This window comes from Grampus griseus (genome assembly GCF_964374135.1).
Source record: "Grampus griseus genome assembly, chromosome: 6".
In the NCBI taxonomy this organism is placed as follows: domain Eukaryota; kingdom Metazoa; phylum Chordata; class Mammalia; order Artiodactyla; family Delphinidae; genus Grampus; species Grampus griseus.
In genome coordinates this window covers 36,169,264-36,188,768 of record NC_139000.1, presented here as the reverse complement: position 1 = coordinate 36,188,768, position 19,505 = coordinate 36,169,264, and the positions used below count along the sequence as shown (strand labels likewise).

Here is a 19,505-nt window from a genome sequence, read left to right as displayed (position 1 = left end):
CTTATAATGTCTTTCTCAGGTTTTGATATCAGGATTATGCTGACCTTATTAAATAATCTAGGAAGTCTCATGGCTCCTCTATTTTCTGAAAAAGTTTATATAGGATCTTAAAAGTTTGATAGAATTCAAAAGTGCAGCCAACTTGGTAGGAAGTTATTTTTATAGGAAGTGTTTGATAATGAATTCAATTTCTTTAATATAGAGCTATCGAGATTTTCTATTTTTTTCTGTCAATTTTGGTAAGTGGTGTTTTTCAAGGAGTTTGTCCATTTCATCTAAATTGACTGTCAAATTTACTGGCCTAATATTCTCCTTTTATTCTTTTAATGGCTGTAACATCAAGATGATATCCTCTTTGTTATCCTATATTGGTAAATACTGTGTTCCCTTTTTCTTGTTCTGCAGGAGCTTGTCAATTTTATTATTTTAAAGAAATAACTTTTGCCTCGATTAATTTTCTCTACTGTTTAATCTACTCTTACATTTCATTGATTTCCACTCTACCGTTCCTCCCTTCTACTTACTTTGGGCTTAATTTTCTTTTTCCTGTTTGTTAAAGTGGAAATGGATCCTTGACTCTAAATTTCTCTTTTTTCACGTAAGTATTTAAAGCTATAAATTTCCCCATAAGCACTGCTTAATCTATACCCACAAATTTTGAAATACTGTAATATTTGTTTTTAATTTAAATTTATTTATTTATTTTTGACTGCATTGGGTCTTCGTTGCTGTGCACAGGCTTTCTCTAGTTGCAGTGAGCAGGGGCTACTCTTCATTGCAGTGCGCAGGCTTCTCACTGCAGTGGCTTCTCTTGTCGCGGAGCATGGGCTCTCAGTGCACGGACTTCAGTAGTTGTGGCTCATGGGCTCTAGAGCGCAGGATCAGTAGTTGTGGCGCACAGGCTTAGTTGCTCTGTGGCACATGGGATCTTCCCCGACCAGGGCTCGAACCCATGTCCCCTGCATTGGCAGGTGGATTCTTAACCACTGCACCACCAGGGAAGTCTGATATACTGCAATATTTATTATCCAATTCAAAACATTTTCTAATTTCCCTTAGGATTTCTTGTTTGACCCCTAAGCTTAAAACTCAACAATAAAAAACCCGATTTAAAAATGGGCTAAAGGGGCTTCCCTGGTGGCACAGTGGTTAAGAGTCCGCCTGCTGATGCAGGGGACGCGGGTTCGTGCTCCGGTCCGGGAAGATCCCACATGCCGCGGAGTGGCTGGGCCCATGAGCCAAGGCCACTGAGCCTGCACGTCCGGAGCCTGTGCTCCGCAACGGGAGAGGCCACAGCAGGGAGAGGCCCGCGTATTGCAAAAATAAATAAATAAATAAAAATAAAAATAAAAATGGGCTAAAGGGCTTCCCCGGTGGCACAGCGGTTAAGAATCCGCCTGCTGGGCTTCCCTGGTGGCGCAGTGGTTGAGAATCTGCCTGGCAATGCAGGGGACATGGGTTCGAGCCCCAGTCTGGGAAGATCCCACATGCCACAGAGCAACTAGGCTCGTGAGCCGCAACTACTGAGCCTGCGCATCTGGAGCCTGTGCTCCGCAACAAAAGTGGCCACGATAGTGAGAGGCCCACGCACCGCAATGAAGAGTGGCCCCCGCTCACCACAACTAGAGAAAGCCCTCACACAGAAACGAAGACCCAACACAGCCAAAAATTAAAAAATAAATTTAAAAAAACATTGAAATAAATCACATTTCACTTTAAAAAAAAGAATCCGCCTGCCAATGCAGGGGACATGGGTTCGAGCCCTGGTCCGGGGAGATCCCATGTGCTGCGGAGCAATGAAGCCTGTGCGCCACAACTACTGAGCCTGCGCGCCACAACTACTGAGCCTGAGTGCCACAACTACTGAAGCCCATACTAGAGCCCATGCTCTGTAACAAGAGAAGCCACTGCTATGAGAAGCCCGCGCACCACAATGAAGAGTAGTTCCCGCTCGCCGCAACTAGAGAAAGCCCGCGCACAGCGAAGAAGACCCAACACAGCCAAAAATGAAAAAAAATAAATTTACTTAAAAATAAATAAAAATGGCCTAAGACCTTAACATACACCTCACCAAAGATGATATAAGGATAGCAAATAAGCATATGAAAAGATACTCCACATTTTATGTCATCAAGGAAATGCAAATTAAAACGAGATACTGCTACACACCTATTAGAATGGCCAAAATCCAGAACACTGACAACACTAAATGCTGGCAACAGGAGCAACAGGAACTCTCATTCACTGTTGCGGGGAATACAAAATGATACAGCCACTTTGGAAGACAGTTTGGCAGTTTATTGCAAAAGTAAACATGCTCTTACCATACGATCTAGCAATCATGCTCCTTCGTTTACCTAAACGAGCGGAAAACTTATGTCACACAAAAATCTGCAAAATGAATGTTTATAGCAGCTTTATTCATAATTGCCAAAACTTGGAAGCAACCAAAATATCCTTCAGTAAGGGAATGGAGAAATAAACTATCATACATCCACACAATGGAATATCATTCAGTGAAAAAAGAAATGACTATCAAGCTATGAAAATACATGAAGGAAACTTAAATGCGTATTACTAAATGAAAGAAGCAAATCTGAAGAGGCTACATAATATGTGATTCCAACTATATGACATTCTGGAAAAGGCAAAAATCTATGGAAATGGTGAAAACATCACTGATTGCCAGGAGACTGTTGGGGGGAAGGGATGAATAGGTAGAGGAGAAGACTTGGGGGGCAGTGAAATGACTCTGTGTGATACTATAATGGTAGATACACGCCATTATACATTTGTCCAAACCCAGAGAACTTACACCACCAAGCTGAATCCTAATGTAAACTATGGACTTTGGGTGATAACAGTGTGTCAGTGGAAGTTCATCAATTGTAAAAAACGTACCACTGAAGTGTGGTAGGGGATGTTGATAATGGGGATGCTATGCATGTATAGGGGAAGAGAGGTATACGGGAAACTTCTGTACCTTCTGCTCAATTTTGCTGTTAGAGCTAAAACTGTTCTAAAAAATTAGGTCTATTTTTTAAAGACATTCTTTCTTTTATATATATGCATGTACTTTACCATTTCTAGTCACTCCTTTCTGTAGATCTAAGTTCCCAACAGGTATCATTTCTCTTCAGTTTGAAGAATCTGCCTTAGCATTTTTTTGTAGTATATACCTGATGGTGATAATTTGCTTAGCTTTTCTCTTCAACTTTATTTTTGAAAGATATTTTCACAGATAAAAAATTCTGGGTTAACAGGAGTTATTTTTCCCCCTTTGAGCACATTAAAGATGCTCCACTGTCTTCTGGCCTCCACTGTCAGACAGTGAGTTAGTTAGTTATCATTCATATCATTGTTCCCCTGTAAGAAATGTAATTTTTGTCTTGTTGCTTTCAAGATTTTCTTGTTTTCAGCAAATTGACTATGATTTTGTCTACAGGTAGTTTTCTTAGTATTTATCTGTTAGGGGTTGTTGACCTTTCTGGATCTGTACATCGATGTTTTTTCGTTTGTTTTTTTACCAAATTTGGAAACCTCTGGCCAGTATTTCTTCTAAGATTGCAACATAGCTTTAATTCTGAGACTGTCCCGCCTACAGAATGTTCATACCTAACTGTTTGAATCAGGAATCAGAATCAGAATTCCCTTGAAATAGCATCTCAAAAAACAAAACACTATGTCCCATAACACCAAATATACTTGAAGAATTTGCTAAGCCCTGAATTAAACTGAAATATTGAGTTTATTTTTAAACTAAGTTCTGTATTAAACATGTATTAAACAAACATGTTTTAAGTATTTAGTCTGAACTGCTGCCAAACTTGAACATTTTCAAAAACTATGGGACTGTAACAAAACTAGGCCACCGATATAATCTCTAAATGAAATTAGACTTGATCCAGTGCATTTGTCTTAAGTCCCCAAACTGAACCTCTTCACAGCAGTAGGGGCTGTCATGGTACCCACACCACCACAACCAATCTTCTCATTAATCTTTACTGATAGTATCTCTCCTCCTCCTCTTAAATAACCTTGTCTCTAATTTGGAAGCATCATTCTTAGATGAAAATCAGTTGAATGATCTATCGGTTGTTGTTTTCTGATTATTTTTCTTTGTGCTGTTGCATATTAAAAGTATAAAGAAATATGATTAGCAGTTCTCAAACTTCACCTCTCCAATGGCAGAAGGAATCTGATCCTTGAGGGATTTAAGTTTTCTCCTCAGCTTTTACATTTGGGATGGTCCCCCTACCATGTCTCTTCCTGCAGAAAAATGCTCAGACAGCTGCATAAAGAGTGCCAACTATCTGCTGTCTTGAGATACCAAAGTTATGCATAATTGTGCTGAAGATACTTATTCTGTTAGAGTCAACTAGACTTAAAAATTACTCAATTCCTCCAGAGAAGATACTCCCACCTCCACAATTAATTAGCATGTTTGACAGTCTTATTCTAAGTTTTTCACCTTAATTTGTTTTTATTTTCACTTTCTATCCAGCACAACTTCCTTTAGTTATTAGAATATTAACCCTTCTGAGTCTACGACAGTCATTTTTAACCCTCTCTAAATGAGAAACTAGTTGGTCTGGGAAAGTCTTCACAATGCAATGAGCACCAGTTGAGCACACAGTGCAGGGCACTCTATCTGTGTTAAATACTGTGTGTTGAGAGAGAGAAAGAAGAGAGAGAAAGAAGGTTATTTACTTACACACACAGAAAAGAAAGTACAGCAGATTTTTGCATGCATGACTTTAAAATTCTCAAGCATTCCTGAAATACCAAGTCATGGAGTCATGAAGTCATGTGCAATTTTGCTAAGCATGAATTTGAATCCCACCTATTTGACATTAACCTTACTAGGAGAGCAAGTCACTTAGCTAATGATTAAGCCAACCTTTCAGACCAAAATACAACATTGTTCCCATCATTTTCTTCATGTTTCTGTGGGGGAAATACCATAGAGCAAGGTCTCTCAATGTCAGCAGTATTGACATTTTAGGCCAGACAGATTCTTTGTCGTGGAGGGCTGACCCATGAACTGTAGGATGTTTAGAAACATCCCTAGCCTCTTAAAAAAATGTGCTGAGATCGGATCAAACTGGAGGAGTAGGATGTGGAGTTCACCTTCTCCACAAATATGGGATTGGCCAAAAAGTTCATTTGGGTTTTTCCGTAACATCTTATGGAAGATATTACAGAAAATACATATCAAAATGTTTAAATCAAAATATATCTACATGTGGAACGATTCTCACAAAACATCTACTGAATGCTGGCAGAAGACCTCAGACTTCCAAAAGGGCAAGAAAATCATGTAATTGGGGAGGACAAAAGAAAAAAGAAAAATAAAGAGAGAAAGGAATCAGGATGGGACCTGCGCCGCTGGGAAGGACCAGTAAAAAAAGGAAAGGTTTCCACACACTGGGAAGTCCCCTCACTGGTGGGGAGATCAGCCGGGATGGGAGGGGGAACTTCAGAGCCTCAGAAGAGAGCACAGCAACCGGCCTGTGGAGGGTAGAAGGGAGAGAGACCTGCACCAAATGTCAGTGCTGCTGCCCGACACTCCCCAGCCTGAGACGCTGGTCCGCTGGGCCGGGTGGGGGCTGGGAGCTGAGGCTCAGGCTTCAGAGGTCACTCCCCGGGGAGAGGACTGGGGTTGGCTGCGTGGAGACAGCCTGAGGGGACTAGGGTGTCGTATGGGAGAAGGCCTGGGCCCGCCAGAGAGGCAGGGTGCCATTGCTGGGTGGCACACAAGGAGACGGGCGGGACCGCCATAGGAGCTTCTTTCTCTGCTCACACACTAGCCAGTGGCAGGGCACTGCCTACATGAGCCCCAGGGGTAGGCGAGAGCCTCCACTACCATCTCGGACTCTAGAAGCAGGCACAGACCGCTGCTGCCGCTGAGGGTCCTGTGAGCAGGCGCTGGTCACTGCCCCCACCTTCCTGGGAGCGTGCGTGGCCTGCTGCCACTGCTGCCAAGAATCCCTCGACCAGGCGCCACCCGCTGCCCCCACCTTCCCAGGAGCGCACACGGGCCGTACACCTGCACACCCCCTATCAAGGGGATAACAGTGAGCACATGCTGAGGAAAGAGATGGCAAGCATCCAAACTAAAAACAGCCCTCACGCCAAAAAAAATTAAATCCACACAAGCTATGCAGGGACGCTGCCACATATAAATAGCCCTCCAAGACCAGGGTAGATAATTTTCCACCTAAACTCACAGAGTAAAAGAAATATAAGCAAAATGAAGAAGGAGAGAAAGCACTCCCAGTTAAAAGACCAAGAGTATTCCCCTGAAAGAACAAACAATGAAACAGACCTCTTCAGTCTAACAGACACCAAGTTCAAAAAGGAGGTAATGAAAATACTGAAGGAATTAAGAAAGGCTATCACAGAAATGCAGAGTACTGTAAAAAGGAACTAAAAACTATAAGGTGGAGCCCAGAAAAATTAGGAAGTTCATTTGCCGAGATGAAAGCTAAGCTAAAAGCAAAGAATAGCAGGATGAATAATGCAGAAGAAAGAGTAAGTGATTTGGAAGATAGAATAATGGAAATTACCCAATCAAAACAGCAGACAGAAAGCCAACAACAACAAAAAAACGAAGAAAGCAATATAAGAGACCTATGGGATAATATACAGCATGCCAATCTATGTATAATAGGAATTCCAGAAGAAGAAGAAAGAGAAAAGGGGATTGAAAATGTATTTGAAGAAATTATGGCTGAAAACTTCCCAAACCTAAAGAAGGAAACAGATATCCAGATATAGGAAGCACAGAGGGTCCCAAACAAGATGAACCCAAACAGAGCTACACCAAGACATATCATAATAAAAATGGCAAAAGTTGGGGCTTCCCTGGTGGCGCAGTGGTTGAGAGTCCGCCTGCCGATGCAGGGGACACGGGTTCGTGCCCCGGTCTGGGAGGATCCCACATGCCGCGGAGTGGCTGGGCCCGTGAGCCATGGCCGCTGAGCCTGTGCGTCCGGAACCTGTGCTCCACGACGGGAGAGGCCACAACAGTGAGAGGCCCGTACCGCAAAACAAAAAACAAAACAAAACAAAACAAAATGGCAAAAGTTAGAGAGAGGATTCTAAAGGCAGCAAGAGAAAAACAAAGAGTTAATTACAAGGGAACCCTCATAAAGCTATCAGCTAGTTTATCTACAGAAACACTGCAGGCCAGTAGGGAGTGGCAAAGTACATTCAAAGTCTTGAAAGGGAAAAATCTGCAACCTAGAATACTCTACCCAGCAAGATTATCATTTAGGAGAAGAAATAAAGAATTTCTCAGACAAGCAAAAACTAAAAGAATACAGCAATACTAAACCTACCCTAAAAGGAATATTGAAAGGTCTTCTCTAAATAGAAAAGAAGCAAGAAGATATAGGAAGGAGGAAATCACAGTAGGAAAGTAAATCACTTAAGCCAATATACAGATTTTTTTTAAAAAGCCTATTTGTGAAAGTGACGATAAACACAAGGAACGGCAAAAGGATAAACGTGAAGTTGTAAAAAAGGAAATCAAAATCACAAAATGTGGGGAAGGAGAGTAAGAAAATGTAGATTGCTTTTTTTTTTTAAGAATGTGTCTGATCCTATATGACTATCAGTCTAAAGCAAGCAAATATAGGAAGGGGTTAACATACTTGAAAAACAGGGCAACCACAAATCACAAACATAAAACAGATTCACAAAACCAAAAAGAAGAAAACACAAGCATAAAAGAAAAGGAAATCATCAAACCATTAAAGGAAAAAGAAAGGAACAAAGAAGAAACACAGAATCAACTGGAAAACAAGGTTTAAAATGGCAATAAATACATATGTATGAATAATTACCTTAAATGTCAATGGGCTGAGTGCTCCAAATGAAAGACACAGAGTGGCAGACTGGATTAAAAATCAAGGGCCAACAATACACTGCCTACAAGAGACCCACCTTAGGGCAAAGGACACACATCGATTGAAAGTGAGGGGATGGAAAAAGATGTTTCATGCAAACAGAAATGACAAGAAAACAGGAGTTGCAATACTCATATCAGACAAAACAGACTTTAAAACAAAGGCCATCAAGAAAGATAAAGAAGGACACTATATAATGATAAAAGGATCAATACAAGAAGAGGATTTTACACTTGTCAACATATGTGTACCTAACACAGGAGCACCCAAATACTTAAAACAAATATTAACAGACATAAAGGAAGACATTGATGGGAATACAATAATAGTAGGAGACTTTTGGGTTTTTTTTTTGCGATACGTGGGCCTCTCACTGTTGTGGCCCCTCCCGTTGCGGAGCACAGGCTCCAGACACGCAGGCTCAGCGGCCATGGCTCATGGGCCCAGCCACTCCGCGGCACGTGGGATCTTCCCGGACCGGGGCATGAACCCGTGTCCCCTGCATTGGCAGGCGGACTCTCAACCACTGCATCACCAGGGAAGCCCTATAGTAGGAGCCTTTAACACCCCACTCACATCAATGCACAGATCTTCTACACAGAAAATCAATAAGGCAACAGAGATCCTAAATGATACAATAGAACAAGTTTGACTTAACTGATATTTTCAGGACAGTTTTTACATCCAAAAAACCCAGAATACACATTCTTTTCAAGTGCACATGGAACACTCTCTAGGATTGACCACATACTAGGGCACAAAACTCACCTCGGGACTTCCCTGGTGGCGCAGTGGTTAAGAATCCGCCTGTCAATGCAAGAGACACGGGTTCAAGCCCTAGTCCAGGAAGATTCCCACATGCCGTGGAGCAACTAAGCCCATGTGCCACAGCTACTGAGCCTGCACTCTAGAGCCCATGAGCCACAACTACTGAGCCCGCATGCCACAGCTACTGCAGCCCACACCCCTAGAGCCTGTGCTCCACAACAAGAGAAGCCACTGCAATGAGAAGCCCGCGCACCACAGCAAAGAGTAGCCCCCGCTCACTGCAAGTGGAGAAAGCCTTGGTGCGGCCGCAAAGACCCAACACAGTCAAAAATAAATAAATAAATATTTAAAAAAAACAAAAAACAACTCACCTCAACAAATTTAAAAGTATAGAAGTTATTTCAAGCATCTTCTCTGACTACAAAGGCATGAAACTAGAAATCAACCACAGGAAAAGAAATGAGAAAAAAACAATTACATGGAGACTAAACAACATGCTACTAAAAAACCAATGAGTCAATAAGGAAATCAAAACAGAAATTTAAAAATACCGTGAGACAAACGACAATGAATACACAACCATACAAAATCTACGGGATGCAGCAAAAGCAGTTCTTAGAGGGAAGTTTATAGCAATACAGGCCTTCCTCAAAAAAACAAGAAAAACCTCAAATAAACAACCTAACCTACCACCTAAAAGTATTAGAAAAAGAAGAACAAACAAAACCTAAAGTCAGCAGAAGGAAGGAAATAATAAAGATCAGAGAGGAAATAAATAAAATAGAGATTAAAAAATAGAAAAAAATCAATACAACCAAGAGTTGATTCTTTGAAAGGGTAAACAACATTGACAAACCTCTGGCCAGGCTCACCAAGAAAAAAAGAGAGAGAACCCAAATAAACAAAATAAGAAAGGAAAAAGGAGAAATCTCAAATGATACCACAGAAATACAAAAAACCATAAGAGAACACTATGAAAAATTATTTGCCAACAAATTTGACCACCTAGAAGAAATGGACAACTTTCTAGAAACATACAGCCCACCAAAACTGAATCAAGAAAAAATAGATAATTCAGGGAACTCCCGGGTGGTCCAGTGGTTAGGACTTGGCACTTTGACTGCCACGGCCCAGGTTCAATCTCTGGTTGGGGAACTAAGATCCCACAAGCCGCATGGTGTGGCCAAATAAATTAAATTAAATTAAATTAAATATGGCACAAATGAATCTATCTACAAGACAAAAACAGACTCACAAACATAGAGAACAGATTTGTGGTTGCCTAGGGGGTGGGGGGGGGAGGGAGAGGGATGAACTGGGAGTTTGGGGTTAGTAGATGCAAACTATGACATTTAGAATGGACATGCCACAGCAACTAAGCCCGTGCACCACAACTACTGAGCCTGTGCTCTAGAGCCCATGAGCCACAACTACTGAGCTCGCGTGCCACAACTACTGAAGCCTGCGCGCCTAGAGCCCGTGCTCCGGAACAAGAGAAACCACCGCAATGAGAAGCCCGCACACCACAACAAAGAGTAGCCCCTGCTCGCTGCAACTAGAGAAGCCCCGCATACAGCAACGAAGACCCAACACAGCCATAAATAAACAAATAAATAGATAAATAAAACAAAACTCAAGATACAAAAGCTTGTACAGTGAAAAGGCTACTTCTCACTTCTGTTTTACCAGTTATCCAGTTCTTCTCCCCAGAAGCAACAAATTTCTTGTGCTAGAATGCACTGTAGACATACATTTCCATTAAGTACTAGTCAAGTTTCCATTTCAGCAGTCTCACCTGACAAATACTACCTTCCCCGCTTAATTACTGTGGTAGGCAGATAAGAAACCTACCACAATCTCCTTGAAAGCCTCTCCCCGACTAGTCTTCTGCCAAACTTTTCTCACAGAAGTAAAAGAACACACTTAGACTTTCCCCTCAGGCTCTAGCTAAAATTTCTCCTTTACTTTGTCCTATCTCTGTTCAATAATGTAAGAAAACCCAAGTGGATTTTCTTAGACAGCCAGAATTCATTTCACATTTTAAAAATCTGTGAACTTTTGAGCGCTCCATAAGTTTCTTCTCTTGTCTTTAAAAGTATTTTCTTAGAGCAAATTGCTAAACTGGTTTTGGGGGGCAGGTTTTTATTTGTTTTTGCTGTTATTATCTTATTGTTAAAGGATATTTAAAAAGACAATTTTACCTTAACACAAGCTTCTTTCATATTCAATACTTTGGAGGCTGCATTAATGTTTTCACGCCACAAGGGTGTACTAAATACCACTTTATTACATGTAACAAAATGTTCACCTTTGGTTTATACACCTGCTCCCTCAAAGATTTCCCAAGTTTCGTTTTTCATATTTAGAGTGTGATCAATAACAAACCTAATGTCACCAAAGTAAGAATTAATGGTAACGGTATTATAAAATTCTACTTTATCTTGTGGATCAATTAGATTTTTAAAATCTTGTTCCATATCTACTACTTTATATGCATTTTTAATATAGGATTAGCATTAGAACTCACAAAACAGATTACATAGAATCACATTATAGTCACACAACATATATTTATAAATGGCATTTCCGGATGTAATACCAAATAAAAGTAATAATAATAATAGCTATAATTTACCAACCATCTAACAGGCAGCATCCCTGTATAGATACTTTATGTCACTATCTCCATTCTTCACAATAACCTACAACACAAGTTTTCACTCCATTTTATAACTGAGGAACCTGAGGCTCAGAGATGCTAGGCAACTTCTCCAAGGCTACCTAAAAACTAAGTGGTAGAATTGGGATTTGAAGCCGGGTCCACACAGCTCCAAGACCAAAGTTCTCACCGGTACATCGTGTTGCAATGAAGAATATCATAAGAAAATGCTTTCATCTTACCCATAGTCATCTATCAGGTGAGAGCCAAGTACCACCACGTCAAGTTCAAAGAACTCAGGTTCCATTTTAATGCCAAACATGATTGGGGCGAGTTTAGAATAATCAGCACGGTTGCAAGTAGCAACACAGACCCGAAGCTTTCGGTTATTCTCCTTCTTCTCCATGACTTGTTTTCTTTTTGAGAGGTTCTTAAAATAGAGTTCCTGAAGTTGCAAAAATAAAAATTAATATCCTATGATAAACCATAATGCAAAAGAATATGAAAAAGAATGTATATATATGTATAAATGAGTCACTTTGCTGTACAGCAGTAATTAATACAACATTGTAGTTCAACTATACTTCAGTAAAAAATAAATTTAAAAAAGACATTATAGACACAAAAAATAAAAATTCTTTATAATCAGAATGATAGGTCCTAGATATAAACGTAAAATTTTGCCGTCTTAAGTCCTTAAGCACCATTTAGTATAGTGATTCTTAACTTTTCCACCCCGCTTCTGTGTGACACACCCACTGGTATATCAAGTTATGAAATTCCAGCAGACCAACTATGACTCCACCCTTTTCTCTTAAGAAAGCATGCTGGAATGCAATTTAAAAAGAGTTTAATATAAATCAACTCTCATTTAAAAGGCAAGCAAACATCAGCTCTTTATTATTAACTAAAAATTACTTGCCATTCCTCACAATTGATCCCAACATACAAGATTAGAGCGAAAGTTTGGTTGAGAACCACTGATCTAGTTCAACTCCCCCACTTACAGAAAGAGAAAAACACAAGTCTTAAGAGAGGAAATTACTTCCCCAACATTCAAGATCACATCCTATAAGCAATGTGAGCTATTCACCCTCATGCTACACACTATATACAAAGCACTGTGATTAGTGCTAAGGAAAAGATGAGTAAGATGAAACAAAAACCCCTACCTTCAAGGCCTCATTAGCATCCATAGCCAGTACCTACACACTTGACAACTCCAAATACCTACCAGCTATCTCCGGTCCCATAGGCATGTCAAAGTCACTGTCCCAAACTGAACTCACTTTCTTTTCCAAACCTGTTCCTCCTTCCTTATTCTCTAACTCTGTTATGAACTTCCATTCATCCAAATGCCTTGACATCCTTGTCTTCTCTGCTCCTCACCCTGTACCTCCTCAGTCCTGTCAGTTCAACCTCCGGAATGAATATCTTTCAAATCAATCTCCTCTCCATCCCCACCCACCAGAACATCCCCTAGTCCAATCCCTGATCTTAGGTCAGAGCTATTCTAACAGCTGTCAAAGTGGTTTGCCTGTCTCTAGTCTTGCCCTGCCTCCCAAAAACTTTCAGGGTGATCTTTCCAAAGTTTATAAATCTGATTACATTGCTAAACAGGATATACCACCTATGGATAAATTGCAAATTGCTGATCTGGACCTAGTTCATCCTTCCAACCATTTGTCCCCTTACAACTATCCTCACTCTGAACCAAAGCCATGCCAAAGTGCCTGCAGTTCAACCAGTGGGTCTCCATATCTCTGTGCCTTTGTAGATGCAAGCTCCTCTACCTAAAACTTCCTTTCCCTCTTGCCTGGATTCTTCCTCATCCTTTAAAACTCAGGCTAAGTGTCATCTCTTCTGGAAAGCCTTCGCGTAAACTTCAGTTCCTCCTTACTCCACCCCTCTTCGTGGCTGCCTCCCTCTGAGCACTGTGGTCCCATAATATACACATATACTTTTGCTCAACTCCTTTGCCCACCCATCCCCCCACAATTCTATACCCTCCTTTCAAAAAGTAAAAACCAGGGACAAGGGATAAGAGCTATGTTTCAAGGAGCTTTTAAAACTTCCTTATATCAATGTAAAATTTCACTTCACGGACTGATCTCAATGCTTATGTCTCTGGAAGTGTATCAATATTTAGAATTTGCAATCAGGAATCCAGAGAAGCTTGAGTAAGGATGCCAATAAAAGGGAAGCTGCCTTTTCAATCAGGGCAGACTCTGAAACTCAGTGGAAATCTCGTCAGTAGCCTTCTGCTGTTGATATCTCATCTCTCGTAGGCTAGAACTTCTATAATCACACAAATTGCCCATCATTAGGCCCATTCAGAATTTATAATCTCCAGTAAGAGCTAATTCCACCCAATGGAAAGCATTTGTAAGATAGTGAAGCGAGCATTCTGTCAAGTGAGTTGTATTTGTGAGATCTAAGCACTACCTAACCAAAGAGACAAAAATATTTTTCCAAAAACAGTTGTCCTAAGTGTTCTTGTACATAAATCTTTTCCCACTCATCATTAAATGTGAGCTGAATAAATTGTTGGTGATATTTAATTTGCTGGGTGAGGCAAAGCAAATCATTCATGGTTGATAAATTTGTATTTATTTTAAGAGAATAGTAAACTTTCCATTGGGCAATTCTAAAATGTTTAGTATTTACCAAGTAACTCAAAGGTTATTATACCAAAACTGAAAGTAAGGTAGCCATATACACAAACTATGAAAAATAAAACAATGTTACTAAGGCCAAAACTTTTTTAAGGAATAAAGTTAAATCTTAGGAAAAAAAATAATAATGGTAAAAATCCTTTGTTAAGAGGAGAATTCTTGGGCTTCCCTGGGGGTGCAGTGGTTGAGAGTCCGCCTGCCGATGCAGGGGACGCGCGTTCGTGCCCCAGTCCGAGAGGATCCCACGTGCCACGGAGCGGCTGGGCCCATGAGCCATGGCCACTGGGCCTGCGCGTCCGGAGCCTGTGCTCCATAACAGGAGAGGCCACAACAGTGAGAGGCCCGCGTACAGCAAAAAGAAAAAAAAAAAATTTTATTTAACTTTTTTTTTATTAGGTAGTACATTCACATGGTTTAAAACTGAAAAGGCACAGGAGGCTATAGAGCAAAACGTCTTCTCATCTGTGTTCCCAGACATGTAGTTCTTCTCCCTGAATGCTTAGAATTACTAGTTTCTTATCTATCCTTCTGCAGATAAACTATGCGTATACAATACACAGTTCTTCACACATATAAATACAAATATATTTTATAAATACATAGAGTGTGTATCATGCAATTAGTAACTTATACTACACTGTTGTTGCATACCTTGTTTTTTAACTGCTCTTAATTATGTTTCTGAATTAAGTGGTAAAATGGGAAAGTTAAAAGGCATTAGAAATATCAAACCTAAAAGTGCAATTTTGAAAATTGCTGGCCATCAACTTTTCAAATATATGTAGGGTTATGAGAGCCCTGGAAGTAAAAATGACCAATGTCACAAACACTTATTGAGAACTGACTCTGTGCAGAGCACTGTAAAGAAAACTGAGAGGGACTTCCCTGGCAGTCCAGTGGTTAAGACTCCACGCTTCCAATGCAGGGGGCGGGGGTTTGATCCCTGCTTGGGGAACCAAGATCCCACATGCCACGTGGCATGGCCAAAAAACAAAACAAAACAAAACAAAAACTGAGAGACAGAGCTGAGAAAGACCTCACCTCTGATTTTTAGGAACTTACAATCTAGTACATGACACCTGGCCACATAATAGATCTTTACCAGTTCACTTTCCCAAAGAGAAGCACCAGGAACAAAATTAACAAATTTTCTTTCTCCGCCTAGTATACATTATTATTTGTTCTGTATAAAATGTCATGCCTGGGCTTCCCTGGTGGCGCAGTGGTTGAGAGTCCGCCTGCCGATGCAGGGGACGCGCGTTCGTGCCCCGGTCTGGGAAGATCCGCCCCCAAAAAACAAAAAAAAACCATTAAAATGTCATGCCCAAGGATCCATTTTTGTTTTTTTTTTGCGGTACGCGGGCCTCTCACCGCTGTGGCCTCTCCCGTTGCGGAGCACAGGCTCGGGACGCGCAGGCTCAGCGGCCATGGCTCACGGGCCCAGCCGCTCCGCGGCATGTGGGATCCTCCCGGACCGGGGCACGAACCCGTGTCCCCTGCATTGGCAGGCGGACTCTCAACCACTGCGCCACCAGGGGAGCCCCCCAAGGATCTATTTTTATACTAAGAACTGTAACCAAAGTCTCCATGATCAGTATGGAATGAATAAATGTGACATAATGGACTTAAACTATGATAGGAGGATTTAAGTTGCATAAAGTGCAATGTAAAACAAGATAAAACTAGCTTCTTTACACACTGGAATCCTAGGCAGCAATGAAAACAAATGGACTATGTCTAAATGTGTCAATACTGATAAACCTCAAAAACATAACATTAGAGGAAAACAGAAAGTTCTAAAAAGTTAGATAAAAAAGGGCCATTTTTTAAAATATGTAAAACATTACTGTATGTTGTTTATTGATCTGTAATAAAATTACACAGCAACTAAGGAAAGTAGTTACGTCTGAAGGAGGAGGGAAGGGAAAGGAAAAGAGGGCCTAAAGGGTTTTTGTTGTCTATGTAAACATTTTTAAAATAACATAAGTAGAGGTCTGAAACTAACATGGTAACATGTTAATATGTCTTCAATCTTGATGATTGGTAGAGTGTCGTATTGTTCTGTCCTTTTCGGCATTTTTTTTTTTTTTTTTTTTTTTGCGGTACGCGGGCCTCTCACTGTTGTGGCCTCTCCCGTTGCGGAGCACAGGCTCCGGACGCGCAGGCTCAGCAGCCATGGCTCATGGGCCCAGCCGCTCTGCGGCATGTGGGATCTTCTTGGACCGGGGCATGAACCCGTGGTCCCCTGCAACGGCAGGCGGACTCTCAACCACTGTGCCACCAGGGAAGCCCCCTTTTCAGCATATTTGAAATATTTTATTAAAAACAAGAAATCTTTTAAATGGACACTGAAGCTGCACTGTCCACAGTCCTTAAAGCCTAAAGCTCAGAAAGCAGATGGATTGGATATTTACATCCATTTCACTCAATTCCCTAATAGTTAGTAACCAGAGCCACTAAAACCAGAAAAATACCCGAAAAATACAACTTCACCTTGATCTCACTGGCAATCTCTGAGAAACCTGCATTCTCTCAACTCAAGACTGACCATTATTAATACTGACAAAAGGTGAGTGACCCTGTCCAGAAAAATAAATACTGTTGTCCCACTCAACTATAGAAAAAGACAAACACTTGGCTCAAGCAGTCTCTGAGCAGAGGAAACCATCAAAGTAAACAATTGCCAGGCACTGTGTTAAGAGCTTCACAAGCATTAACTCACTTCATCCTCACAGCCCTATCTTATTAGCCCCATTTCACAAATGGGCACAATGAGGTACAGTGAAAACCAATTTACTTGCCCCAAATCACAGTTAACAATTACCAGAACCAAACACCAAATCAGCATTCAAGATAGTGCCCATATCCAGTGTTTGCCTGTGTCTGTTCATTTCATAAACACCCATGAGTGAGAACCTTCCTTATGCCTGGTCCTGCCAGGCACCATGGAAATGAAGGGAACATATGATATATCACTCTTCCCTCAGTGCAGACGGGATGACACAGGAATCAGGAGGGTCTGAAATTCACAACTCTATCCTGAGCTATACTCTGGTGTGACTTCTTCCTGAGCTCCCACAACCGGGTTAACCAGTTATCTCTAAATGCCAAGCTGTACCCCACCCCTCTTCTCCATTAGAATTCCAAAAAAAAAAAAAAACTTTTTCGTGCTTTTTTACAAGTGTGCTCCGGCTTGGAGGGAAAATAAACGCATATCAAGCTTCCAAGAAAGCCCAGACTCAGAATACAGTCAGGGTGGGGCGCAGACCCTCAAGATGATCTTTCAGTCCAACCCTTTACACCCCGGGGCCACTTGTCCGTCACGGAGCTCTCCGCCCTCTCCTGCACACCTCCGTGACGGGATGCTTGCTATCTTTCAGGACAGCCGGTGGGATGGAGTGCAGCTGGCCTCCCTCTAACACCCCGCGCCCCACTCTCCGTTATTCGCCCGGAGCCCGCACTCAACCCGTCTGCTCCACGGGCCAAAGGCTGAGCCCACATAGGAACTAAAGAGCGGCCCTGGCGTGCAGGCCCGCGGGAGACAGAGCCAGGCCCGGGCCGGGTGCGGAGCCTCGGGCCGGGTGCGGAGCCTCTGGCCGGGGAGCTGAGGCCTCAGGGTGCGGGCCCGGAGGCTGCGCTCCCCGAGCCCGCCTCCCCCGAGTCCCCGGCGGGCGCGCGGTTCTCACCAGGCGCCGATCCTCCGTTCCTCCCGCGTTGCCGCTGCCGCCGCCGGGCCTCGTGGACAAGAGCTGAGCGCCACGCCGTAAAGCAGGCTGGTGTGAGACCGCCCCCTTGGCTTCCGCCACTCGGCCCCGCGGGCGATGACGCGCCTCGACCCCAACCCCGCACACCCCGCGCGCCCTGCGTTCCCACCCGAATCTGCCGACGTGCCTTACGTAAGCGGGGACGAATTCTGCGATTGGCTGTGCGAGGAGGCCGGGGCGGGGTGGCGCCTTCCGTGGTCGTGGCACAGCCCCGGGCGGCCGGCCAGTGTCCCGCCCCTGAGGGGCTCGTTTGCGTGCCACGCGAAAGTTCGGAAGCCGAGCGCCGCACGAGGCAATTGTTTTGGCCTTGGGCCCGAGATGCAATTTCTTAACGCCTTCCAGCCACGCAGTCATTTCATAGGCATGACCAAAACAATACGGTCGTCTCGGGGTCGACCCAGAGCCCTGTCCTGAGTGAAGCTGTGCCACTCCAGAACCGTGTCTGCTAGAGGGCTCAGTGGAGTGCTGATGATGACCCAGGCAAGGCAGAGACCAGCTGATCCTTATAATGAGCTCAGCCTCGGCCTCCCCTGCAGGGAACACCCAGGCCTTCCTGCTCCAGGGAGGAGCACAGAGGTGGCCAAGAAACTGTCGGGAAAGGCCTCACACAGCTCCTGATTAAGACTTTCTAATGATCGTTTCGAATTCCTAGTCACCATTGACAAGAAGCTTTGAATTGGTGATACAGAACATTAAAATATTTTTTTTACAACCATTAAAGAATTTATCGCAGGCGAAACTATTTAAACAGCCTAACAATTCACTGACGGTTCTTGCTATAAAGTGAACTTCAAGTCCAGTCAAACTTTTGCACTTGATGTATTTCAGTTAATGATGCTTTAATTTGCAGAATAGTTGTGAACTGTTAGTTCCCCTGCAGCTAGCTTGGAGCCACCAAAAGATCATATCAGCCACAAAAGGACAGACATTAAGGGGTTTCGTGCAAGGAAGTGCCAGGAGATTTCTTTTTTTAAATATCACTTTGGCTGTTCTGTGGAGAAGGGATTGGGTGAGAGTCAAGAATGGTAGCAGTGGAAAAAAAAAAAGCCTCTGAAAGATAACACACACACACACACACACACACACACAAACATACACATACAAACAACCTGGTACCACTGATTGCATCTGGAAGGGTTGGGAGGAGATAGACTTTTCACTGAATTCCTACTTATATCTTTTGTATTTTGTAGTATATGCACACATTCCATATTAAAGAGAATAAAATAAAAGTAATTGTAAAAAAAAATGGTGGCAGTGAAACTCATTTGAAGTGGATCGATATGATATTTAGTTTGGAAGTAGAATTGTTGCAACTTCATTATAGATTGGGTATGAGACGATGACAGAAAACGAAGGAAACAAGGTTGACTTCCAGATGTCTGGCATTAGTAGTTGGGTGATTGGTGCCATTTACCAAGATGAGAAAAGCTGAAGGAGTGATCAGGTTTGGGGAGTTAAAAAATAAAGGTTTAATTTGTGATGTTAGGTTTGAGATGCCTATGAGATAGCCACATGAAACTATTAGATAGGCAATAAGATATATGATTCTGGACACAGATTCACCATACTCCAGATGGTGTATTAGTTTCCTACTGCTGCTGTAACAAGTTACATAAAACTTAGTGGCTTAAAAATACAATTGTATTATCTTCCAGTTCTGGAGGTTAGGAGTCTGAAATGGGTTTTGAGGGGCTAAAATCAAAGAAGCAGTGTAGATATCATC

At 42.2% G+C, this 19,505-nt stretch overlaps 1 protein-coding gene across 2 annotated transcripts in view; it reads right to left on the bottom strand.

Annotated features, from left to right (window-relative positions):
- The window catches only part of GNE (glucosamine (UDP-N-acetyl)-2-epimerase/N-acetylmannosamine kinase), a 40,537-nt gene extending 22,680 nt beyond the window's left edge, over positions 1-17,857 (bottom strand). Inside the window, exons 1-2 of one of the 2 annotated variants that reach the window (XM_082656344.1) lie at positions 17,702-17,857; positions 11,583-11,785 (exon numbers count right to left, since the gene is read on the bottom strand). In XM_082656344.1, coding sequence (XP_082512470.1) covers positions 11,583-11,746 — 164 coding nt within the window. In that variant the 5' untranslated portion in view covers positions 11,747-11,785; positions 17,702-17,857. The remainder of the gene's footprint in view (positions 1-11,582; positions 11,786-17,701) is intronic. The other variant, XM_082656343.1, reaches the window with a different exon arrangement.
- Between the last annotated feature and the right edge of the window lie 1,648 nt (positions 17,858-19,505).